The sequence below is a fragment of the Chiloscyllium plagiosum genome, unplaced genomic scaffold (assembly GCF_004010195.1).
Source record: "Chiloscyllium plagiosum isolate BGI_BamShark_2017 unplaced genomic scaffold, ASM401019v2 scaf_5789, whole genome shotgun sequence".
Taxonomy (NCBI): Eukaryota; Metazoa; Chordata; class Chondrichthyes; order Orectolobiformes; family Hemiscylliidae; genus Chiloscyllium; species Chiloscyllium plagiosum.
In genome coordinates, this window is record NW_025215054.1 from 34588 (window position 1) to 60725 (window position 26138).

Here is a 26138-nt window from a genome sequence, read left to right on the forward strand (position 1 = left end):
GGCAATTTAGCATGGCCAATTCACCTAACCCGCACATCGGAGCACCCGGAGGAAACCCACGCAGACACGGGGAGAATGTGCAAACTCCAAACAGTCAGTCGCCTGAGTCGGGAATTGAACCCGGGTCTCTGGCGCTGTGAGGCAGCAGTGCTAACCACTGCGCCACTGTGCCGCCCACATTTAAGAGGCATTTGGATGGGTATATGAATAGGAAGGGTTTGGAAGGATATGGGCCGGGTGTTGGCAGGTGGGACTAGATTGGGTTGGGATATCTGGTCGGCATGGACAGGTTTGACCGAAGGGTCTGTTTCCATGCTGTACATCTATATGACTCCATGACTCTATGACTCTTACGTGTCAAGGCACCATCCTGATGTATGTCTTTCTCAGTTTCGGAATCTTTAAAACATTGGATTGTCATGTGCCTAATGATATTTAAAATTATAAGTAGGATGATATGGGATATAACTCTAGTAATTTCTATGGTTGCATCAAACTAACATTTGAAAGTGCTGATCGTGGGCTGCAGCATAATTCTGTCATTATCAGCCAAGATCAATCAGTTCAGCAGAGATCAACAATTTAACCTGGGAATGTCCTGTCTTGTGAGACTAGTGAATAGACTGTGAAATCTTTGGGATGTTGATTGTTACCTTGAAGTAAATAAAGTTGTGATGGTAGTGGATGGGAATGCAATGACAAGTATGAAGAAGACAACCACCTAATGAAGGAGCAGCACTCTGAAAGTTAATGCTTCAAATAAACCTGTTGGACTATAACCTGGTGTTGTGTGATTTTTAACAATGAAGATGATCAAATGTCCAGACTTCATGTGCCCTGTTATATACACAAAATAAACTTATTTTTATGCATGTCTGGCAATCTGATTTCTGATTCATTGTACTAAAAAGTTGAAATTTGATCTTAATTTATTAATGCAAATTGGAAGTTGTCTTCAGAATCAAAATTAAAGATAAAATTTGAAGGAACTAAAGAAGAGTGTGTATCCTGGGATGTTAGCTGCTTAGAATGATTGGGACAGGTAATGAACAGAAACTTCTGAAAGCAAACTTAACTCATGAGTGGTGACATCTGCCCTGCTAAGGAGACTTCTCTGCGTCTAAAGTAGATAATCCAGTAAGATTATGCTCTACTGTGAGAACAGACTTCATCCAATATTAAATATACTCCTTGCGTGAAAAGTTGAAATGTTGAAATGCTGAGGACATTCTACAAATGCATTGGACTACAGACTTTACAATAATAGAAAATAGACAAAGACAGTTATTCTAATCTCTTTAATCATTTAAAGTTTCATAGTTACACCCAATTTTATTAAAAATCTTAAGGATTGGCATTTCACTGCAATTATAGTAGATATTATTTTCAGCTCTTTACACTTTGCTCTTCATGCTATAATGATCACAAAATATTTCTGATCTTTATGTCTTTGTCCTATAATTTTCAGACTCCTTTTGGCTTTAGCAACTCTGATCCCTGGAAATTAGATAAGTCAAAAAACAGACTTCAAAAAGACAGGGAATGAATTGTCTAGATCTGCTGATCTATACCCATATGTACTGACAATATGCATAGATTTCCAGGTATTTACTCTACAGTCTTCCCCGAATTCCAAATTATATTATTTATTTTGTTTATGCAGCAGTTTAAGAAATTGGAACATCTACGTAGAGTCATAGAGATGTACAGCATGGAAACAGACCCTTCGGTCCAACACATCCATGCCGACCAGATATCCCAACCCAATCTAGTCCCAACTGCCAGCACCCGGCCCATATCCCTCCAAACCCTTTCTATTCATATGCCCAACCAAATGCCTCTTAAATGTTGCAACTGTACCAGCCTCCACCACTTCCTCTGGCAGCTCATTCCATATATGTACCACCCTCTGTGTGAAAGTTGCCCCTTAGGTCTCTTTTATATCTTTCCCCTCTCACCCTAAACCTATGCCCTCCAGTNNNTTCAAGTTTCACAACATCTTTCCGATAGGAAGGAGACCAGAATTGCATGCAATATTCGAAAAGTAGCCTAACCAATGTCCTGTACAGCCGCAACATGACCTCCCAACTCCTGTATTCAATCCTCTGACCAATAAAAGAAAGCATTCCAAACACCTTCTTCGCTATTCTATCTACCTGTGATTCCACTTTCAAGGAGCTATGAACCTGCACTCCAAGGTCTCTTTGTCAGCAACACTCCCATTATACCTTACCATTAAGTGTATAAGTCCTGCTAAGATTTGCTTTCCCAAAATGCAGCATCTCGCATTTATTTGAATTAAACTCCATCTGTCACTTCTCAGCCCATTGGTCCATCTGATCAAGATCCTATTGTAATCTGAGGTAACCTTCTTCGCTGTCCACTACACCTCCAATTTTGGTGTCATCTGCAAACTTACTAACTGTACCTCTTATGCTCACATCCAAATCATTTATGTAAATGACAAAAAGTAGAGGTTTTGACCATTCCAAAACTGTGTATCAGCAGCTAATATTAAATAACCTAATTTAATCTAGTCCACTCTTTTATAATGATTATTGCTTATATAAAGTTACACAAAAAAAAAAATGTCTGGTAACTGTTACAGGAACAGAATATTCATTGCAATGTGCATCTCTTCAAATACACAGTCTGTGAAAAGTGTACAATAATGAGAATGTACCAAAAGTCACCACGTAAGTGCATTAAGATACTGCACATGGGGATCCTGTGGAATTCCCATCATAGGAAATTCCAAAATAATTTCCCTGGAAACTGACTTTTCCTGTGGACAATTCCTCAATGCCTGGAACTGTCTGAAAGTCTCCATAAAAATCAAAGACTTTGGATGGCTCTGTTGAAATAAAGTAAAATAGTGACTCAAAAAATGTTAGACCATTAGATGCATAGACTAACTCCTGAGTATATATTCAATTAACCCCATACTTAACTCATACACACCCAACGACAACAGACCCTGACCTGACATGATAAAACCCAAACCCAACAAACCTTTCGGCTGGATTCAAATACCTTAGACCTGTATCCATTCTGCCCTGGACCCAATTTTTCCAGCCCACCACATCCTACCTGCTCCCAGACACACTGCACAGTTCCCCCACCTACTTACCAGGTGCTCTGGCACCCTACCCACCTGTCAACTTACCCTTCTGGGCACCTATGTGTGACCAATCTCGGACCCTTCGTCCAAATAGACTTCTAGATTTTTAAAAAATCAAATCCTTTCAGTCATGTTATGACACAACACAGGAGTAGATGGGACTTGAACCTAGCTCTCCTGGTCACAGACAGGGACACTACCACTGAACCATGAGGGTCCCTTCCATTCTTATATACTTACCCTTTGACAGCAGCTGTCAATGTTGCTACCAGGATCTTCAAATTTCAAATTTAAAACCATGGCAGCTGGTTGCTTGCAGAAGGAGCCATGGTGTGCCTTCCTCTTACAGTCTGTTACAAGAGAACTGTCAGAATGAAGGCTCTCTTCCACACTTCTGAGGGATACCCAATCAGAATCTCCTCACAGAAATAGTAAGCTCACTTCTCACATGAATCCATGTGAGATTGCCACTCCTCGGAAAATCTGACTGAATACCCCTCTTTTCAATGTAAATTAAATCAGGAATTATAAATGCAGATTTTTTTGATTTCTATCAAAGCACAATATTAATTGTTGATCAATAATAGTCAGGAGGCAGTGCAAAGCTGAAAGTTCACCGTAGACATTTAATGCTCTTGTACCAGCTGTAAATGGATATAGAACAGAACCTGATTCAAGAGCTGTGGTGATGGTGTCTGGACTGATCTCCCTGCTTCACTGCTTGCAAATGTTTCTATGGGAATCTATACGAATATAAAATCACCATTCAGCTGCTATGCCTGTCAACAGCGATGTCTGTTAAATACTGTATGCAGGCTGAAAAGCAGCGTGACAGTTCAACATCGCATTTGCTGCATTTCCATTGCAAAAAAAATTAATCTTTTGTGTAATCAATTATGAGAGATTAATACTTAAAAATATGCTGAAAATTGATTGCTATCTTCACTTTTATTTAAATAGTACTGTGGATTCCAATTATACACTATAATAAGCAAAAGAAATACTTTATAAGAAGATAAGTTTTAAAACATTTTTGTGAAGTGTGGAAATTATGGTCTCGATAGCTCATAACGATGTTCTGCAAGATAGTCTGTGATTCTTTTCAAAACCAGCATTCCAAATGTTATGCAGTAGTTACCATACAAAGGAGACGAAAACAAAATTCCACCAAACACCCCAACTTATTTCAGATGTAAGTTTAAGTATATCTTGGCTCTTCAGTGCTCTGCTCAAAAATACTGAAGTGTTTTAATTCTGTTTGATTATTTGAATAAGGAAGCAACACTTGAATGTCAAGTGTTAAAATATCTGTGATCTGTATTTTCTAAGAGACACCTGGTAACATTATGTGCATTTAACGATTATTTCTTTGCTTGTCTTCATTTAGATCTTGCAGCTGCTACTAAACCAAAATGCCACAGTGGATGCTTCAGATAGAAACCAGCTCACACCTTTGCACAGAGCTGCAGATAGTGGAACAGTTGCTGCTCAATTATTGTTGCAGTTTGGTGCTTTCGTTGACAGTAGAGATCTACTACAAATGACCCCTCTGCATCATGCTGCTTTCCAAGGTCATGTGACAGTGGCTGGAGCTCTAATTGAACATGGCGCTGATGTCCATGCCAGAAACTGGATGGATAAGACTCCTTTACATCTGGCTGCAGAGAAAGGCCACTGTCATATTGTACGGCTATTGATTAGTAATGGGGCTGATATGCTAGCCAAAACCAAGTGGAATGAAACAACAGCCAATCTCGCCATGGAGAGAAATCACCAAAAGGTTGTTAATGTCCTGAGACAACAAAGTATAAAACAATAAGAATGCATATTTAGATTATGAAGTGAATGGGCTATTTTTTACAAATAGAAATAAATGGCATATTCATATTTAGAGTTGCTGTGGCATCCCCAACACCAGCATGTTGTACAATTTTCAAACCCCACTCTCTGTCTTGTTGCTACTGGGAGAGGGGGTCTTGTTAACTTTAATCGTCCTTTCTGTAAAACCCATCCACAACAGTAAGGGTCAGAATAAAAGGTCAAACTTGATGAAGGGAAAGGAAATGGATCCTCTGTCTTTTGGAGACTGAGGATAGCAAAGGCAAAGAGGATAGTGAAGATAGTCAGTAAGTCAATGCAAAATCCAGTCCTGAATTTATGAACTAATATCCCTCTATTTTCCTCTGAATTGAGTGAACTCCATGCCCTCAGATCCAATCTTGACCTTGTTATTAAGTCTTCTGACAAGAGTGGTACTGTTGTTGTCTGGCATTCTGACCTCTGCATTATGGAGGCTAAGCACCAGCTCTCAGATACTTCCTCCTATCTCCCTTTGGACCATGACCCTACGATGGAACACCAGGCCACTGTGTCCACAACAGTCACCAATCTCATCTCATCTGGTCATCTCCCCCGATTGCCTCCAAATTTATAGTCTCCCAATCCTGCACAGCTACTTCTTTCCAAGAATCCACAAACACGAATGCATTGGCAGACCCATTGCTTCTGTCTGCTCCTGGTCCACAGAACTCCATCTCTTGCCACATCAACTCAATTTTCACCCCCCACCCGTGTCCAGTCCCTTCCCACTTACATCCATGTGTCTTCTGGCGCTTTATGCCAGTTTCAGAATTTCCAGTTTGAGACTCCAGCGCTTCCTCTTTACCATGAACATGCAATCACTTTAAACATCTGTCTCCCATCAGGATAGTCTCAGGGCTCACTGCTTCTTCCTGGAAAAAAAGTCCTGTACCATGCCCATCCACCTCCCCCATCCCACTCCATCCCACCCCCTCCTCCATCTGGCCAAACTTGTCATTTTGAACAACTTTGTCTTTAATTCCCCTCACTTTCTTCATGGCAAAGGAGTGGCCATGAGTACCCACATGGGCCCCGGTTTTGCCTGTCTCTTTGTGGGATACATGGAACATTCCTTGTTCCAGTTGGACTCTGGTCCCCATCCACAAATCTCACTCCAGTATATCGATGACATCATTGGTGCTGCTTCCCTCTCTCATCCTGAATTGAAAAAGTTTATCAAGTTTGCTTCCAATTTTCTCACCCATTCTCATCTTCACGTGGTCCATCTCTGACTCTTCCCTTCCCTTCCTCCACATGTGTTTCCTGTTCCAATCATAGGTTGGCCACCAATAATCAGTACAAACCCACTGACTCCTACAGTTAGATCCTCACAACCTGCTCCCTGTAAAGATTCTATTCCATTCTCCCAGTTTCTCCATCTCTATTACATCTGTTCTGATGATGCCAGCTTCTATAAGGGGGCCTCTGAAATGTCCACTTTCTTCCTCAACTTCCCCATCACTGTAATTGACAGGACCGTCAGCTATGTCCAACCCATCTCCTGCTCTTCAGCTCTAACCCCCAGCAAGTGTCCCCCACATAACAGACCTTGTCATCACATAGGCTGCTCCCACAAACAACCCATTGCCAAACACTAATGAGTCCCCATTTGCAGCTATTTGATATTCCCAGGCTGACCTTTACCCATTCCTTTGTCTGTCCAACTATTGTTCTCTCTCTCTGAATGCTCGCAGGCCTGCTGAGTTTCTCCAGCAATTTCTGTTTCTGTATGTGAGAGAAATAAAGGAATGGAGAGTGAGTGAGAAGGTGCTAATTTCCCACAGAACCAACTGTGACGGCTTCACATGGCTGTAGCAATGTGGAGCCAGAACCCCTTGACCCCTGCTATCTCCCGAGGTACATTTGTGGCAACCAATAAGTATGATGCTTAAGTCAACAGCCCTCATTTTCAGCATGAGCAATCATGTGCTTCACTGCAATTATCATTAAAGCTCACAATAGCTTCACTACAATCTGCAGAAGATCCTTGTCTGACAAGTAATAAGAATCACTCAAGTCCCCACCTTGATGGAAAGCCAGATTGTACTTGTGACTGCAATATGAAATAAAACAAATAGAATAAATATGGACTATTTTCTAGGCCTTAGCATTTGGGTTCTGGTGAAGAATCAATGGAGCCAAAATGTTAACTCTGCTTTCTTCTCACAAATGCTGCCAGACCTGCGGAGGTTTTGCAGCAATTTCTGGTTTTGTTTCAGATCTCCAGCTCCCACAGTCCCTTGGATTATTTTAGCATTTGAAGTGCATCTTTCCATCTATTAAGGTTTTCAGGATCTGATTGCTAACATTAGCGTAACCATCCCACTGCTGAGTAGGTGTCAGGCAATGATCATCTCCTAAGACGGTTGCCCCTGAGATTCAATGATATTACCATTTACCAACATGCTTTGCTAGTTTTAAGAGGGGTTTTAACCAATACTCATCTCAGCAAGGTAACAGGTATCATCAGGTTACATTTGGAGATGTACAAGTAAAGGTTGCATGTGTTGCTGATGATAGTTTCCTGTGGAACAAGGGCAGAAACTGAACAAGTGATGGAGGGTTTGGTCAAGAACACCAAAATACAAAAGATGCTGTCTCATTTACAGTAACTTGCTTAGAATGGTAAAAATGTGTGAAGTATTTACATATAGAATGAGACTATAGAACTTTAATAAGATTAATAAATAATTTCAAAATTATAGATATCTTCACACCAATGTTTTTCCATATCAAACCTGTACTTCATGCGTTTTATTGTTTTGTCTATAAACAGACAAAGTCTGTAAATGTTATGCCAAGGCCTGCACAACAGAAGATCATTTCTTTGACATTTTCAGTAGGAGAGACCAAAAAGTTTCAGTATGGAGTTCAATTACTAAAGAACACACAGGAAAGCTGTGTGCTCTTCACACATGACTTGCATGCTTCACATTTCCTGCCTACTATAGATGTGGTGCTGATTACGAAAGTGGTTCCTCAGAAGCTAATAATTCCAGTAATTTTCAACAGATACTCATTTATTTAAGCATTCAATGTGTTCATTAAAAAAATCAATTATTGAGAGAAAAATTGAATCAAAATATTTCAAACAAAACAAATTGCAGAAAGCATTTTTGGTGACGAGGGAGAGCCACCTGGTGGTCAGATTAGAATAACTATGTACAGTATTTGAATATTGGTATGAATGTTTAGGTTGTGTGTTACAACACCGGGTAAACCCGCCCCCACTTAATTTAAACCAGCAACACAAAAAAGATTTATCCATACAGTAATCTGTGAAAATTCAAGCTCAAGAACTATCCCAAAGGTCACTATTTAAAGTAAAAAATTAACAACTTCGTTTCTTAAGGAATAACAAAGGATAATTAACTAACAACTATTTACAACTCCTTTCTCTCACCTATCTTTTATCTTCCCCTTCTACAATAATAATCTAATAAAACCCCCAATTAAGATTTACCAAAAATTCAAATTTCAAAACTGGCCAGCTGTCGAATGTTCTCTTTATATCTTCCTTTGTCTTCTTTTCTTCTTCTTAGGGATTTCTGTTTCACAGGTCACTGATCGATAAAGGTACCTTTAAGAAAGATATTCTCTGGGCAGTCTGCATATGTTGGTGACTTGGCAGGCCTCCCTCAACTATTCAATTTTCCCCGTCATATATACCCAAAGCATTGGATTGTGTTATTGGCTTTTAATATTGTCAGTAGATTTTTTGGGGGATATAATTTAAACTGATTGGCCGCATTCAAATTTGTTTTTGTCTCCAGGCAACCAGCTACTCTAGCTGCTGGTCCAAAAGGTTTCATTGTATCTTGTTTAGAACACATGGTACTGTCAGATAGTTCTGCTAGCTTTTAACTCTCTTAAAGGTACAGTACACCTTACATCTTCATAACACCTCCCTGCTTAAGAAAAAAATGAACCATCAGAATGAAAAGCTTTCTTTTTTTTTCAATTCTTTAAACACAGTACCCTAATATACCGATAACTTTAACCTAAGTTCACTTTAACTTCGTCCCATCTAACTGTATATATCTATACAACATTAAATATAAATCTCATCTAAACTTTATCCATTAAATCCACGATAATGCATCTGCGATTACATTCTTACGATCCGTAACATGTACGATTTTTAAATTAGAAGTCTGTAACATAAGACTCCAACAAAACAGTCTCATATTCTTGTCTTTAAAGCGTTCTAAGAATGTAAGAGGATTGTGATCCGCGTACACAACCGTCTCCGACGCATTGTTCGTGACATACACAGTACAATGTTGTAAGGCCAGTACCAAACTCAATAGTTCCTTTTCGATCGTGGAGTATTTCCTTTGGTGGATGTTGATCTTCTTTGAAAAGTAACCAACTGGCAGTTCAATCCCATCCTCATCTCCCTGTCGGAGTACAGCTCCAACTCCAATGTCACTAGCATTAATGGTGACTTTAAAAGGATTTGAAAAGTTTGGTGTAGCTAAAACTGGTTTGGTGGTTAATATTGATTCCAAATGGTCGAATGCCTCCTGGCATTGTTCTATCCAATGAAACTTTGTGTTCTTCTTCAGCAAATCAGTTAACAGTGCCACTACACTGCTGAAGTTTGGAACAAACTTCCGATAAAATCCGCTGAGTCCTAAGAATCGAAGCACCTCTTTCTTTGAGGTTGGTGGTGGAAATTCCTCGATGGCCTTAGTCTTTGCATTCCGTGGGGTCATCCTTCCATGACCGATGTTATGTCCTAAGAACATCACCTCTGCTTTCACAAATTCAATTTTATTTACGTTTGCTTCTTGTAGTCGTTCAAAGAGCTCTGCCAGCTGTACTTTGTGATCTTTCCTGGACTCACTAAAGATCACTACATCGTCCAAATTGACTGCATGGTTTGTTAATCCAGCCAAAACTCTGTTCGTGAGTCTTTGGCATGTGGTGGGTGTATTCTTCATTCCAAAGGGCATCACTTTAAACTGATATCGCCCATTTGGAGTTACAAATGCAGAAATTTCTTTTGCCATCTCTGATAAAGGTGCCTGCCAGCAACCACACATTAAGTCGACTTGGTGATGTAACTAGCTTATCCGACTTTCTCGATATGGTCCTCCAATCTAGGAACTGGATATGAGTCTGATTTTGTAACAGCGTTAATCTTTCAATAATCCACACAGAATCATTGAGTCCCGTCTGGTTTGGGAACTAAGATGATCGGCGAACTTCACTCACTCTGGTTTGGTTCGATGATGCATGGCCTCCAGCTCCATCTGGACCTGTCTGGCTTTGAAATGATTAAGCCAATAGGGGTATTGTTTTATCGGAGCAGTATTCCCTATATCTACTTCATGTACAATAGCATTAGTCCTCCCTATCCGGATTCTTATGTATGTCCTTATACTGCAGTAAAAAATCTTTCAACTGCATTCTTTGCTGCTGAGACAGATAGCTTACTAACCTATCCCACTCCTCATGGACTTTGTTAATCTATTTTGAGGTACCTCAAAATCCACATCACCTGGACTTGATTCCTCACTCTGCAGGGCAGTAACTAACAGCTGTTTCTCCAGTTCTTTCTCTCTAGTATAAAATGGCTTCAACACGTGCACATGATATACCTGATACCTTTTTTTCTATCTAGTATCTTTACTAGATAGTTCACCTGACTCAACTTTTTCTCAATTTGATAGGGACTACTAAACCTGGCTTTGGAGGGATCTCCTATTACTGGTAACAATACTAACACGTTATCCCCCTCAGGAAAACATCCGAGTCTCAGAGTTTTTACCTGCCATCTGCTTCATTCTACACTGTGCCCTCTTTAGGTGCTGTTTAGCTAACTCACCTACACTATTTAATCTCTCCCTCACCTCTGATACATAATCTAAGTGTGAAATCTCCAACTTTGGTCCTGTCAATTTTTCTTTAATTAATTTCAAATGGCCTCTCACTTCATACCTGAATATTAACTCGAAGGGACTGAACTGTATAGATTCACTTGGGGCATCTCTAATCCCAAACAATACAAATGGAATACATTTATTCCACTCATTCAGGTAATCCTGACAGTATGCTCTCAATGTGGTCTTCAAGGTCTAATGCCACCTCTCTAAAGCTGCCTGGGATTCAGGATGTTTGGATTTAAAGTGCTGTATACCTAAGCTATCCATCACCTCCTTAAACAGCCTAGCAGTAAAATTTGACCCTTGATCCGACTGAATCTCTCTGGGTAGCCCATACTGAGTGAAGAAAGCTACTAAGTTTTCTCCTACTTTTTTTACCTTGATACTCCAGAATGGAATTGCCTCCGGAAATCTGCTAGAAATATCCATTATGGTTAACAAGTCTGGTTCCCACTTTTAGTTCTCAGGAGGGGACCTACACAGTCAATTATAACCTGCATGAAAGGTTCTTCAAATGAGGGAATTGGCAACAAAGATGCTGGTTTTATTACTGCCTCTAGCTTACCTATCATTTGGCATGTATGACACATTCGGCACAGCATCCTTGTGCATTCCAGGCCAACAAAAATGTTTCTGTACCTTACGTGAGTCTTTCATACCCCAAGGTGACCTCCTACAGGTAGTTCATGTGCTACCCATAACACCTTCTGTCTGTGTGCTAACGGCAACACAATCTGGTGCACGTTGGCCCATTTCTCCTCTGCACTAACCTGCCATGGCCTCCATTTCTGTCTTAGGATTCTATCTTTCAGATGATAACCCTCTGGAATATTCTCTGCCTCCTTTTTAGAGTACGCATCCACATATATATATTTTATTGTCTTGTTTTGCTGTTGCAAGTCTCTTAGCCTTTCAGGAATGAACACTTTTGTCTGACTGTCTGCCTGTTCAGGTTTTTCCTGATCCATTACATCAAATAGAGTATCTGCTAACTGAACCTCAACTCCTTCATTTCCTCTTTATTTCTCACTTCACGCTGTGACTTATCATAGAGGGATATGGTTACCACAATCTGGGAAAATACCAGGATATTTCTGTTTTAACTCCCCAGTTTCAAGTCATGTCTATGACTTGAATTAAAGGAGGGCCTGTGTAGCCCTCTGGAGCAGCTATTGCAGCCTGCTTCTGGGTTCCCACCTTAAATCTGTTGATTTATCCTCGGTTGCACTGGAGAAAGACGGGAAAATGCCTGTTGGCCTCATTAACCTGTCCTCAATAAAGGTTGGACACAGCACCTGCTAAAATGGCCAATGCTAGGTACATGGTTAGGAAACAAGCAAAAAACAACCAGCATAGTTACTTTGAAATGATCTACTTTTCAGTCCTAAGTCACAACATTTTCCCTTAGTGACTATACTGTGCATGTCATCGTTTCCTATGGGGACTTTGAAAAAATTTAAAATCAGTACACTGATATTCAGGTATACTTGAGGTTGCTTTTAAGATTAAATTTCTAATTTATAGCTTTTTGGGGAGATGTTCTCTGTTGTAATGTGGCTTTTTGAGAGGAGTCTGGGGATTGAAGCAAAATGGCTACAACATCAACTTGGAGTGAAGAGAGCCTGTGAACTTAAGAGATGTTTTATTACATTAAAATTACTGTATAATATCAATTTGTAATATTGCCATCCAGTATCAATTGCAGAGCACAAAGGAGACATTCAAGCCCTACAGATTGGCAGAACCACAAGGCTGATCCCTACCAAGGGGCAAACCAGTTAATAAACAGTAATACTTGGAAATCAGCATAATCATATCGGTCCTCCATTTTTAAGTATACAAGGTGAGTTGGACCAGTATGTCTCATTCCCCACCTGCACATTACAATCTGACAAAGAAGTGACAGAGGTATGAAAGCATCCATGACAATGGAATAGTTCAATGAAGAATATTGTTGAAATTAAATTGCTGAGGTTTCATCAATCTATCTTTATAACTTAGAATATTTGATCCTACCTGGATGGAAAACCCAGTAAAACTGGAAAATGATACATAATTATGACAAACCAGCAGAGAGAAGACAAACATAAAATTCTTGATCTGATTTAGTAAACTATTTTCCCAAGTGTTTACTAGAAACAGACCATTCTAATGCTGAAATATGAGAACTTTGGCATTTTGAGTTTGATTAATCAAATATGTAATTGATTTGTTCTAGGAGTCAGACAGCTGCTATGCTGGGAACAGGTGTCGACTTGTGAAAAGCCTCACTTGCACACGGTGCCTTGGGCACAGACTAAGCTGCAAAAGTGAGGCAGGAAAGCACAATTCGTACACCCTTGGGCCACACCAAAGCTGGGCTTGTTGATGGGCACCATAGGCAAACCACATACAAAAGGCCTACGCCGCTTCTGCATTGGCTGTCTGAAGATGAGGAGCAGATTCTGTGCAGATGTTGACTGACTTTTTCAGTGTTCCCAGCAGTTTCGTTTTACTTTCATCGAAAAAAGAGCCAATCAAATAAAAGGTACTCCACTATTATTTGCAACGGGTCTTGATTTCTGTTGGGTCTCAAATTTTGGTTTGCAACGTATTCATTCATGCAGGAAATGAATTAAAGCACTGTTAACACTGTGCTTGATCTTGTTTTCAGTGACTGGAGTTAGCCTGCATTACTAGGCGTTCATTTATAGGACCATATAGTTCCATTGATACACCCACAGGCAGCGGGCAACAGTCTCTGGATTCCAGGAAAACACGTGCTAGTGTCATTTCGCAGCGCGCCAGCCAATACGCATCGACCAGTGCGTCACAATGGAGGAACTGTCGCTGACGTCAGCCCGGCGGCGCGCGCTGGCGAAATGAGTTCCGGGCCTCGCTCCCTCCGCAGTGGTGAAGTGATCAGAGACTTTCCCGAAATTACGTCACGGCATTTCCCCGTCACTATTGCGAAACCTGGAGAGTCACCTCATGTAGTTGGAATTTGTGATAAATGGAACAAATCAGAAGCGCGATCCCGTCAGTTGGGCGTCTATGAGGTGGATTTCAAGGCGTCTTCCTGGTTGGTTTTAGGTGTTTTGTGGAGATCTATATTCCGAGGATCGTTGATACAGCACTTTGTCCTGTCCGGAGGTGGTGTTGGGCGCCGCGCACTGCGCCTGCTCCTTTTCTTCCCCATTTTATTTTTTTGTTCGAGACAAGATGGCGGCGGGTGAGGGGATTCTGATCGGAGACAAGGTTTATTCGGCCGTCTTCCTCACCATCGACAACTCCCTCATCCCCGAGGAGAAGCTCTCACCCACGCCGTCTATGCAGGATGGCCTGGACCTGGAGGTGGAGACTGACCTGCGGATCCTGGGCTGTGAACTGATCCAGTCGGCCGGGATCCTGCTGCGTTTACCGCAGGTGGGTGGCCGGCTGGGTAATGCGGCCTCGGGCTCAGGCTCAGGCCGCGACGCGGAGGCCGCGCTTTATCCTCGTCTCCGGTCGCTAACGCTCTCCCGTTTTCTGTGTTCTCCCCGCCCGCAGGTGGCCATGGCGACAGCTCAGGTTCTCTTCCAGCGTTTCTTCTTCTCCAAGTCCTTCGTCAAACACAGTTTCGAGGTGAGTCCCGCGGGCGGGCCCCTTGGCCTGTGGGGGAGGAGGGGGGTCCGCTTGGGCTGGGCCGGGCCCGCTTGGGCTGGGCCGGGCCGCTCCGATCACTTCCGCTCTTTGGTTTGAATTCGATCGTTTCAGCCCAGCTCCGAGCGAACCCTGTGGGAAATGGAGGCCAGTCATTTCCTCCAAAATGGAAGTGATTTGCCGTTCAACGGGGAGAGGCACCATCCCCCCCCCCCAATTGGATCACTATTTCAAATTCCAAACGTTATCCGAAAATGTGTGGAGTTGGACTCTGTGTTAAGGTTAGGCTTGAGGTGAAATATGTTTAACGCTTCAAATTCTTGTTTTAAACGTCAGCAATGATTATTAGCGATGCAGTTAAATTTGATTGTGAGCTTGCTTAACTCTTTATTGCCTTCATAACGTAACCTCAGCGGTCTTGTCTGGCAAATTGTGTTTCTGCAATTTTCAATTGATGTCTACATTAGTTACTTGGAGTGGGTTTTACTGAGTTTAAATTTTCCATCACAATTTGTGAAGAGGTGCTTCTAATCTCATGCTTTCCTGCCCTAAATTCACTTCTGGACACCTAAGTTAGGAATAGAGCTGAAAGGGGGAAAATGCACTCTGCTTGAGGGGGTGATGAGGATAGATTCAATTTTCATGCCAAAGGTAACAACTAGGGTATGAGACAAGCTGAATTGCTGTTAGTGAGCTAATGATCTCTGCATTAATCATTGATCCTCTGATTTTAATCATAAAATCTCAATGTAGACAGTAGAAAATGTTTGTCTGCACTTTACCTCTCATTGGAAGAGGCTAATTTGTTCTTCACTCTTCTGATGCTGAGCTAAGCACTGGCTTCAGTAAACTACGAGTATTTATAGATGCCTTTGTCCCACTTCCTCAAACGTCCAGTTTTGTGGTTTAAGAAAAAGGTTCACATTGCCTTATGTTGTGAAGAGAGCAAAATGTACTAGTTGATATCTGGATGCCTAAACATCCATTTGCCTTTGAGAGATGGCCTAAAAGGATCATTTTCAGTGATATGCAATTTCTATTGCAAAGTAATCCACTGACTGAGAAATTAATATCCTGGACAATTTAGCTGATAAGCAAAATGATTTCTTTTCAGATTGTTGCAATGGCTTGTATCAATCTTGCATCTAAAATAGAAGAAGCACCTCGTCGTGTGAGAGATGTGATAAATGTATTCCACCATTTGCGTCAGCTAAGAGGCAAAAGGTAAGCCCTTGTCTTCAAGTCCAGTATTTTTTAATGTTCAAAAAGCATTCCTTAGCTTGACCAAGCTTTCAGGGTACCTCCTAATCACTTTGTATCTGATTTTCTTCAGTGTTGACCAAGTGGGGAAAGTAGTGATGTAATCAGTCATACATATCAGCAGAGTCGGTGCTGAAAGAGCAGGTCCTATTTCATTGTTACTATACTTGATCACAGTGACAAGTTTTGGGGAAGGATGAACAGGAAGAACTTATTACTGTCCAGTTATTCCTGTTGGAGTATGTTTGGGACTGGCATTAAGATTACGGGCAAGTAGCTTGCTAATGATTGTTACCTGAGCTGTGGGTAACGCATAGTTACTTGTGTAGTGCAAGTGATTTCTGTAATCCTTGAACACAAATTGGAGCAAGCATGAACTCAGAACAAAAATAACAATGGTTTGTCTGGTCAAAGGAAATTTTGTAATTTTGGATTGGGAATAAAATATTAGCACATTTAGTACAAATGAGAAAGTATAAGCTGGGAAGTCATAATAGATTTTACATTCGTACTGCATGTTAAGTTCATAGCTGCTGCACATCAATTGAAGTTAAAGGGGGATATTTATCTTTTGCCATAATATTCTGAAATAAGTTGGGCAAGAATGATGTATCGTTGTGAATTGAACTTTGTTCTATTGTGATTAGGTATAATTGCTTTTAGCACTATATAGGAGTGTTGCTGTTGGAGGGAGACTGGGTTTCCTTCTGAAGATTGCACTCTTTTTGTATAGTATCAACAGTTCCCAATCTAAAGTATGGGTTCTGCCACTGGGACCTTGAATTTTGTTATAACAATGTGAGTGCAAGGAGGGAACAGACAGACATTGGTTTCTTTGTAACCGAGACTGAAACACCAGATATAAAGGTACCTTCACTTAGCTTGCAAAATTGCTGGCTGAAATATGACCGTTTTGAGAATTGGCCAAATAGATGAGAGGAAGTCCAGTGAAACAAACTGATAAGTCTGGATTTCATTGAAGTGTTCATAAGTCATGATGCAATATTCTGATGCTATTTCCCATCTCTGAAGAAGGCAGCCTGGAGACACTGGCAAAAAGGAAAACAACTAGAAAATGGGCAGTATGAGTCTGGGTGCAGAAGGGTATCAGACTTGAGTCTATTTAAAGTTGCTCTGAATGCATTACCACTGTACTCCTCTGCCCATGTATCAGAAAAACAAAAAATAATTTACAAATATTGACTTTCTCAAGTGTGAAGAGCTGTAAGAAATAATGCTGCATTGTGCGAATTTGTATATCTGTATAATTGAAGCTAGTGACATTTTTAATTCTGAAAATGTGTTGCTGGAAAAGCGCAGCAGGTCAGGCAGCATCCAGGGAACAGGAGAATCGACGTTTCGGGCATAAGCCCTTCAGGATTCTCCTGTTCCCTGGATGCTGCCTGACCTGCTGCGCTTTTCCAGCAACACATTTTCAGCTCTGATCTCCAGCATCTGCAGACCTCACTTTCTCCTCACATTTTTAATTCTGTAGAATTGTGTAAATGGAACAAGTGATGTCTTGTATAGTTGAAATTGAAAGGCTACATTTGATCAGAAGTTTAAATTTTACAACTGTTATGTCACTTTGCGGGGATGGGAAAGTGAATTCCCTTTTCACCACGTTTATTGACTAAGTGATGTAGCGGAATGAATTCTTCGTTTAGTCAAAAAAAGTGATTAACCACAATTTCACTGTAGCCTTAAGCAAAAGGCTATTGTAGAAAACTATTTGTCTTGAGTAACATGAATGTGAAAATTGTTCTCGGATTACTTCTTACTGTGATCGTTTTTACTAATGTGCATGAAGTTAAAATGCAATATTGACTTTTATTCTTTTTTCCCTTGCAACCAACCTAACAGCGACCAACTACATTTACCAAAGACTGGGTGATGTGGAATGGTACGTAAAGATGAAGCTGTCGACATGGCAACAGTGAAAATAAGAAGTGCCGTTTGGTCCCGATGGAGAACCAGTGCTCTTTGAACGGGTCACTGGAATCGGGGGCTTTGGAAGGTTGGGCACAACACCATTAAAACCTAGGAACTCCTGTACTTGGTTCTCAGCTTTTTGTCTTTGCTGTCCAGGTGGTACCATCACATTTTTGCCTTGGTTTTTTAGTTATATATTCTGAATGAGAGGGAGGTTAGTATGCTTCAGAAATATAAAGCTTGGAAACACCTTTTCTACTAACTTCTTAAAATGGCCTTTGAAAGACTGATTTAGTGAAGTCAGACCAATGTGCTTGCTTTACACACTAGGGTTTTAGTGCTTGCTTTTGAGAGTAAAGATTGAAATTGTAGACAGATAAGAATTTGACAGTTCTGTCATTCATCATACATGTGCTCTAGCTTTTGCACTTCTGTAGATGGGTTCATCTTGCTTTATGATTGAAGCAAAAAGTGTCCAAAATATGGCAAGTGGATTGTGCTTGGAATGTTAATCTTGTGAAGATTCTTTACTGTAATTGGCTTGTATATTTAATGCCAACTGGCAAGTTTTGACAAGTAGAGAGAGTCCAGCAGGGATCTGTGCAGGGGCCTCTGTTTTTACAATTGATATCAATGATTTGGATAAGGGAAGTGAAGGGATAGTAGTAGGTGACGCACTGAGTTAAGCAGCTGTTAGGTCATCAGAAAGATGCAGGTGGGCCAGGATTTAATGAGTGAGCAGTTGGGGTATAATCTGGAAAAATGTGAAGTAGTTTGGCAGGAAGAATAAAGCATGACATTACTTAAATAGTGAATAACTGCAGAATTCAGAGGTGCAGTACCTCAAAAGTTAGTTTGTAGGTACAGCATGTGATAAAGAAGGCGAGTGAAAAGCTGTTCTTTATTGCAAGACCAATTGAGCGTAAAAGTAAGGCTGTTATATTACAGTTGTATAGGACATTGATAAGACCACAACATCCATATTGTGGAATTTCGGTCTTTTTAAGAGCAAGTGTGAATGCACGGTAGTGCTTCAGAAGAAGTTTGTTCAGATTGATATTGTAAGTAGTGGGCCCTCTTACAGGAAAAGATTGAAGCAACTAGCCTTGTTTTCACTGGTTAAAAATCACAACATCAGGTTATAGTCCAACAGGTTTAACCTGGTGTTGTGATTTTTGACTTTGTACACTCCAGTCCAACACCGGTATCTCCAAATCCATTGTTTTCACTGGAATATAGAAGTATGAGGAGTAACTTTGAGGTATATAGGTACCAAATAGACCTGATCGTGGATGTAGAACAAATGTTTCCTACTATGTGTGAGTAATTAAGTTATCTTACACTGCCACCAAATTTACAAAGTGTCAGAACTGCAGAAAGGCTGTCCAGCAATGAAAACCCATAATGTGGAGAGGTATACCAGAATTTGCTGAATAATACCTGAATTGTATTATCTTAAAGATTTGTACTTAGTATTGCATCTCCGATTGTTGATAAAATCTTAACTGAGCCAATGAAGAAATGGTGCTAAATCAAACAGTGCTTAATTTCAAATTGGTAAGCCAGTGTATGGAAGATCCTATCAATAGGATAGGTAGAGTGGGAGCAATGAAGTGCTATATTAGTATTGTGGGAACAACTTAACCTATTCTCCTGAAAATGGTGGTAAGTAATGGTATAGAAACTTAAACGGCTGAAGATAGGAATGTCACTAAACTAGTTCCGACCAAAATTTAATGAACTATGATGCCAATCTTGTCTCTATTTTGGAAGATTATTTTCCCAGAGTATCTAACATTCTCAGTATTCATTGGTAAAATAGTATTTGTGGTGAGTCAGTTTGTAGTGTCCTTCATTACCAGTTTTATTTAAATGCATTATCTTTAGACTTGGATTTTAGTAATGTCTATACATCAGCACAGACATGTTGCATGGATTTAGAAAAAAAATCTTAATATTTCTAATCCAACACAAGAATGTAAACAGCATTTTAAGTGTCAGCATTTTTTCTGTTGGTTTCTCAGGACCATTTGGCAAACTGACTGTTTTGGAAAAGGTTGGGGGATAAGACAAGTATATGTATAGATGTATTTTCCATGCTCTTTAGGTGTATTTAAATCTACTTGAATGTATAACAGTTTTAAGACACGATATTGGAAATCATTTGCAATGTACATTAAAAGCACACAGAAATTAAAAGTTACACGTGTCCCACCAATTGTGGGAGGTTGCAATTACTGTGCAGCAGCTTAGCTTCCATTATAGATTGCACATTCCAAATTTGTATAAATGGAAAACTTTGCACTGGCAAGACAAAGCAAGCTGTTAAGATAGTGACTATTAGATGGGTGAATGTGCAACTGCTATTTAAAGTTGGTTTTAAAGCTTTCTGTTGCATATTTGCTGTGAATTTTTCATTTTCTTACTTCAGTTTTTGGGGAGTGAATCTGTGAATAATATCTCCAAGCCAGATCATCTTCAGGTAGTGATTTTTGATGAATTGGCTATGGAGACAAGTGAGACATTTGTAAACATTAATCTATAATCAGAAGAAGGAACTCAACCAAGCTGATACTTTTGTTTTTCCTCTTGCTTTTCTACCAAATCTATTTGTTGCAAATGCTGTCTTACTGAGCTCAGACTAGAATTACACCACAGGGCTGCTGGTGTGTATTTCTCAATGTTGCGCACACGTAGTAGTTTTCATCTGTCTTCAACATTAGACACATTAATTTAGTCAGGAAGAAATAATGTAAACTCATCAGTCTGGTGCAGATTGATTATGGAAATCTGGAATATCAGCTCCATATTGGTGACTGAGAAATAATTAAGTGACAGTACTACTTGGAAAATTGCGTATTGACCTGTGTAAATGTTGAACTGTTCGAAACAAGTCTGTAGTGAAACTGTTCATCTTGAAAAGTTAAATTGTGATAAACTTTGTTGCAGTTTAACAGTTTGTATCTGAAACTTGTTCAAACACTTGTCTTTATGAACTTAAATAATTGATAAGTGAATATTTGGAAAGTGAATCTAAGTTAAACTTCTAAAAGTCCAAACTAATGTCAATGGGACCAACTGCATATTCTATTAAGATTGCTCTTCACCGAATTATTTCTTTTACAAGTTATTGACTCGGAGTGCTTAGAATTAAATAGAATAGCTAGTCTGAGTATCCCTAAATAGCGGTTAGAAACTCATTTTGACAAGTGTTAATAGCAGTACTCACCTCTGCCTCCTTATAATTTCAGCTGGGGCAGAAGAGACTGAGTCACATTTCAGGGATAGAAGAAGCAACCTGCAGAGGAGTTATATAATGTAGAAATGTATGGGTCATTACATCATAAGCATTAGAAGAAAATTCAGTATTAACAAATGTTTCAGTGAGAACAACTTTCTAAGGCCTGGATTTCTAACTTGCTAATGTATGTAATCTTTTTGGTGGCTATTTCTGTTTAATAACTTTCCTGAGTGCCTTTGAATGTCGTGTCTTGATACTTTTTACTTTATCTCCTCATGTAGATTTTGGGCATAAGTTTATAAAATGTAATTTTCCTGACCTGTAATATTTCGTTACCAACCGAAATGTTGCTGCTTGGACAGAGTGCATTAATGAGACTTCTCTGAAATCTGCTAATGCTATTTGGCTGCTGATTATTCTTCCTAATATGCTAGCCTGGAAAAGTCAGTTTAGATTCACTGACCATTCAACTTGTAACTTTAAAATTAGTTTGGTACTGATTTAAGATTTTAGTGCATACGAATACATCCTAGCATTAAAGTTCCTCACAAGACTGTGAAGATTCTTTGTTTAGAGGTAGAAGGCTGATAGTGTTACAGAATCTGCAGGAAATAAGATGCTAAAATTACATCCAAAGTAGTGATGCACCTAATAGATCTGTGGGGCTAAGACGGGTATAAAATGTGGTTGTTGCAATTTAAGGCCTGGAATGTTGACCTCAGAGCAGATATATTTGAGTCTTTGAATAAATCCTGAACTTTACCATAGCCACATGTTGAATTGCCATGGTACTTAAATTGAGCATGCCTTGTCTGCAAACTCAATTGAATCAAACACAGTTTTAAGTTAACTTCCTTAAAAAACCAAACATAAGCTATTTGGCCCATGGCTAGTGTATTGCGTCAGTGTGGAGCTCTATTTGGTATAACGGTACTCGCTGTTAACTGTTTTAAACTAACTTTTTAATAGTATGATTGAAAAGAACAACAATAAGCCTTAAAGTCAACAAATGCACCTCTACATCATGTAAATTTGAAGTTAGGCAGGTACAGCTTGTAGGTGAACAGATACATTTTTAAAAAGTGACTTGGAAACATTTGGTCAAAAAATACACAGTTGATTTTCTTGGGAGCAACCATGGAGTGAATGATGCAGCAAATCGTGTGCAAACAAAATAAAAACAGCATTCTCAATTTGAAGTGTTTTACAAATATGTATTTTCTGCTGTTTAAGATGACAACATTGGAAAAAAAGATTTCTGGTTGTGTATTTTTTGAGCAGATTGGCATCAGAAGAAAGAACAGCAGCATAAAGTTAAGTAAAGAGATTATGATCAGGATGACGTCTGCATTGTGCACTTGAATTGCATTCTAATTGGCAGGTCTTCAACGATTTGATATTTATTGTACCATATGAGTATGGTGTTGATTAAAATATGAAAATTAAGAAAATGCAAGTGGTTTAGTTTTGAATTTATTTAGATATACTGTGTAATTCTCAGTAATTGGTTACAAAAATTACTAACCACCAATCAATTTTAATAGTATTATTTTATTAGGTAGGCCCTACTACTTGAGCATATTATTTCCCTCGTTGCTGGTGGTAACAGCAAATCAGGCTGTTCAGCATATTTGCTGCGTAATTTTCAGTTTGAAATGGACAGCACAAGACCAAGGCTTTGGAGGCAGTTACAGGAGTTTCTTCTGATGGTTGGTTGGAAAGGAAAAAGTCCCTTTTGTTTTTAAGGAGTATTAGAAGTACAAACTAATTGCAAGTGTTTCTGTTTTAGACTGCAAATAGTTTTAATTTTTTTAAACCAGGACTCCAACACCACTGATACTTGACCAAAACTACATTAACACCAAAAACCAAGTGATCAAAGCAGAAAGACGAGTACTAAAGGAATTGGGATTTTGCGTTCATGTAAAGCATCCACACAAGGTAAACTGGTAGATATTTAATTTTTCTTTAATACAACTAGAAGTGTAAGATTTAAAAAAAAATAACTTCTCCCCCCCTTCCCCTTCTTTCTAGATAATCTTTATGTATCTTCAAGTGCTTGAGTGTGAAAGGAATCAAACACTTGTGCAAACAGCTTGGTAAGTTGCTTCTTTGACTTTGTAGAGCCATGGAAACTGTATGTGGAATTGAAATAATGTGTTTAAGATTTGTAATGTATATCAAATTTAAAAAGCTAAAATGTTTACAGTTGGTATTCTAACTTTTGTATCTATACAGAACTGGGTGCATAATTCAGTGTAACGAATCATATTTTCAATGGTGAACATTTGTACTATAAATTTATGAACATGGTACCATAATTTCTGCATACTGTTTTCATGGCTTGTTTGTTCAGTGTCACAAAGGAGAGCTCAATTTAACTTTGTTCTTTTTTCTACTCTTTTTAATTAAAGGGTAGTCCATGATGGTAAGTCATAGAACTCAAAGAACTCTGCCCTCTGAACTGCTTCTCAACTTCATGACCTAAGGATGGCCTTTGATTGGCTACCCCTTCAGCCAATCCAGTGCAAGCTCTCATCCGAGACAGCTATTCACTGAAGTAGTCACAAAACATCTGGCAACGTCTTCTAGTTCTGGCGGGGTTTTGAAGGATTTGTATTGACTTCTGGATATTCATCACGTACTTTCAGTAATTTAGATTATATATCTAATGTTTCTAGTCTTGAGTATTAGAATGTGAAATTTTAAAGCATGTTGAAGGGAAGGACCTAAATCACGTTATATGCTACAGCATACTCAAAATATTTAACTGGTACAGATAGAAAGATTTGACCGCATTCTTATTACTGCTAGTTTTAAACTGTTTACAGGCTGCAATCTAAACTTGATTAGACCTTCCAACCAAGAATTCTGGTTGTTTCCTATATGAATGTAAATTTAGCTCACTGCTTGAGCTATGTCTGGGTGGAGGGGAAGCCCATATGGCTAGGGGAGTTTGACAAATGAAATTTCTAATACAATTGCTCCTAATGTTTTTAATTCATCTGTCACCTTTTAATTATTTAACATAGTTTGTAAGTTGATAAATTATTTCTTCACTAGTTTCCTTGTCTGACAAATGGGAGGTGCTATCGAAGCTACTTGTCTTGCATTCAACAAAAGATAACAAAATTTCAAAGGGAATAGCCATTTACACCGTGAGACAACATATGGCATATGTTGTAAAGTTGGCCTTATCAAAACCTTCCAAATGGAGAATAAGCCATTTGCTTACCATGATTATGTGATGTTGAAACTTGGATGCTTTAAAACAGTCTTCGTTTATCACAGTGAGATAATTGCTCACTGAGTATCATGCAAGTTAATGACTGCGATTCTGGCTGCTGTGTTTTAGACTTGTCAAGTCTACGTCAAATTACTCTGTGCGGATGAGAAACTTGAAGCAGGTGTAACTGACAGGTGATGTTAGTCATTTTACGTAATATCGATATGAGTGATATTCTCTAACAGCATACTGCTGTCAAGTCAGAAATGTTTTGCCTAGAACAAGGAAAATTGAGTTTCGGTATGATGCCAGTTACATGGATCAGGTATATCAATTACAGGTAGATCGTATCAAGCAGCGCACCCCTTCAGTAGACTATTGACCATACTCCACCAGCGTGTGCTTGCAAAACTGAATAGTGTCCAACTTAAGATGTGATTATCCATTTGGGCAACACATCAATCCTAAGTGTGTCAAGAATTGCACTAACAACCAATTACATATTGAATTCCACAAGCAATATGGCTCACCTATATTTGCTTGAAACTACATAAGTTTATATGCAGGGTTTGACCATCTGAATGTAAACTAAGTGATGATTACAGTCCCCTGGTGCATTCTACAGGGCAGTACCTCAACCAATAGGTTCATTTGCCAATTGCTTAACAACCTATTTGACAGTATCATAGAATCCCTGCAGTGTGGAACAAGGCCATTTGACCGTCTGAATGGTACTCCTTCAAACCCAGTGCCCTGGTCTGTACCGACAATGCTGCATTTACCCAGTCCAGTCTTCCTAATCTGCACTACTTTGGGCAGTCAGGGAACTAGAGCAACTGGCAAAAGCCCACGCAGGTGTGGTAAGCTTACAAACTCCATTCAGACGGTCACCCAAGGCTGGAATTGAACCTGAATCCCTGGCACTGAGGCAGCACTACTAACCACTAAAACTTGTGCTACCCTTAAATCGTTACTCCAGTTGGTATTTTATCTGTCCTGATGTATACAAAATGAAAAGCTTTATGGTCATGACTTTCTGACAAAGATCATGTTCTGCGCAGCAAAGTGATTAATTCCCCCTACCCCCCCAATTATGTACAATTTGCCCAGTATTAGTGTTGAATGTAGTATAAAAAATGTATGCTGGTGAACAGCATTCTCTCAATCTTAACAGACCTTTTGTTTTTGCTGCTACACTTTCCTAAATGGTAATTCAGGTAATAAATTGTGATTTAACCTTTCCCTTGGTATGATTGATCCCAATTGATTGAAGGTGTATTTTCAATTAATAAAGTTTTGCTTGAGGTCGCAAGTGTTGCCATTATGATCATTGTAAACAATACAAATTAATTAATATTTAAAAGTTAAATTTAATATTATTACAATAATCTCAATCCATAATTTAAGCTAATCAAGCCATGTCAACTTTCTGTAGGCAGAATGCATACTGCGGATTTACATTGCACCGATGTAACAAACAATACATGTTCAGGTCACAGCCATGATCAATGGTTAACATGAGCATTGAGTAGCAGGTAAAGTGGTAGTCTTAAAAGAAAACCTGTGCTTAGACAATGTGAAATGTAAGAAATGGGCTTGTGCAGTATAAGGCTAAACATAGATTGTGGGACAAAGTTGTGGACATTGAAACAGAGAGCTTCCTGTCTGTGTTGTCATATCAGACCAAAGCTAGCAGTTGTCTTCTGCTTTTAAAATGTTTAGAACAAGGCCTTTCAGTTCTGTAGCTGTGATGTAGTCAGCATCTTCATCCCCTCTGCTTTTATTGTATACTCTGGGTAATTGCAATGACCGAAGCTTATGGCCTAGTTTGTTAAAGCTGGTCACTTTACAAATCTTGTTATACCACAGTTTCTAATGAATACTTGCAATAGATCTGCTAGATGAGTCTTGATGGCGTTTTTATCTTTTACAATAGTACGCTTTTGGAGATAAAGTGAAGGCCTTTCGAACTCTGTAGTCCTTTCT

The 26138-nt window shown here is 39.4% G+C and overlaps 2 protein-coding genes across 3 annotated transcripts; both read left to right on the plus strand.

The window, feature by feature from the left end:
- Nucleotides 1-4461: 4461 nt before the first annotated feature.
- On the plus strand, nt 4462-13240 carry LOC122548141 (ankyrin repeat domain-containing protein 65-like). The gene is made up of 2 exons (XM_043686690.1): nt 4462-4901; nt 13091-13240. The coding sequence occupies exons 1-2, from the start codon at nt 4662-4664 to the stop codon at nt 13238-13240; spliced, it is 390 nt and encodes a 129-aa protein (XP_043542625.1). The 5' UTR covers nt 4462-4661.
- Nucleotides 13241-13736: 496 nt separating this feature from the next.
- Nucleotides 13737-26132, plus strand: LOC122548140 (cyclin-L1-like). 2 transcript variants are annotated; one of them, XM_043686687.1, is made up of 6 exons: nt 13737-14277; nt 14401-14475; nt 15608-15717; nt 22747-22867; nt 22961-23025; nt 23341-26132. In XM_043686687.1, exons 1-6 carry the CDS (start codon nt 14074-14076, stop codon nt 23363-23365), a joined length of 600 nt encoding a protein of 199 aa, XP_043542622.1. In that variant the 5' UTR covers nt 13737-14073; the 3' UTR covers nt 23366-26132. The 2 variants fall into 2 exon arrangements, with proteins under 2 accessions (XP_043542622.1, XP_043542623.1); XM_043686688.1 differs by lacking the exon at nt 23341-26132 and having other exon boundaries at nt 13738-14277; nt 22961-23029.
- Nucleotides 26133-26138: the final 6 nt, after the last annotated feature.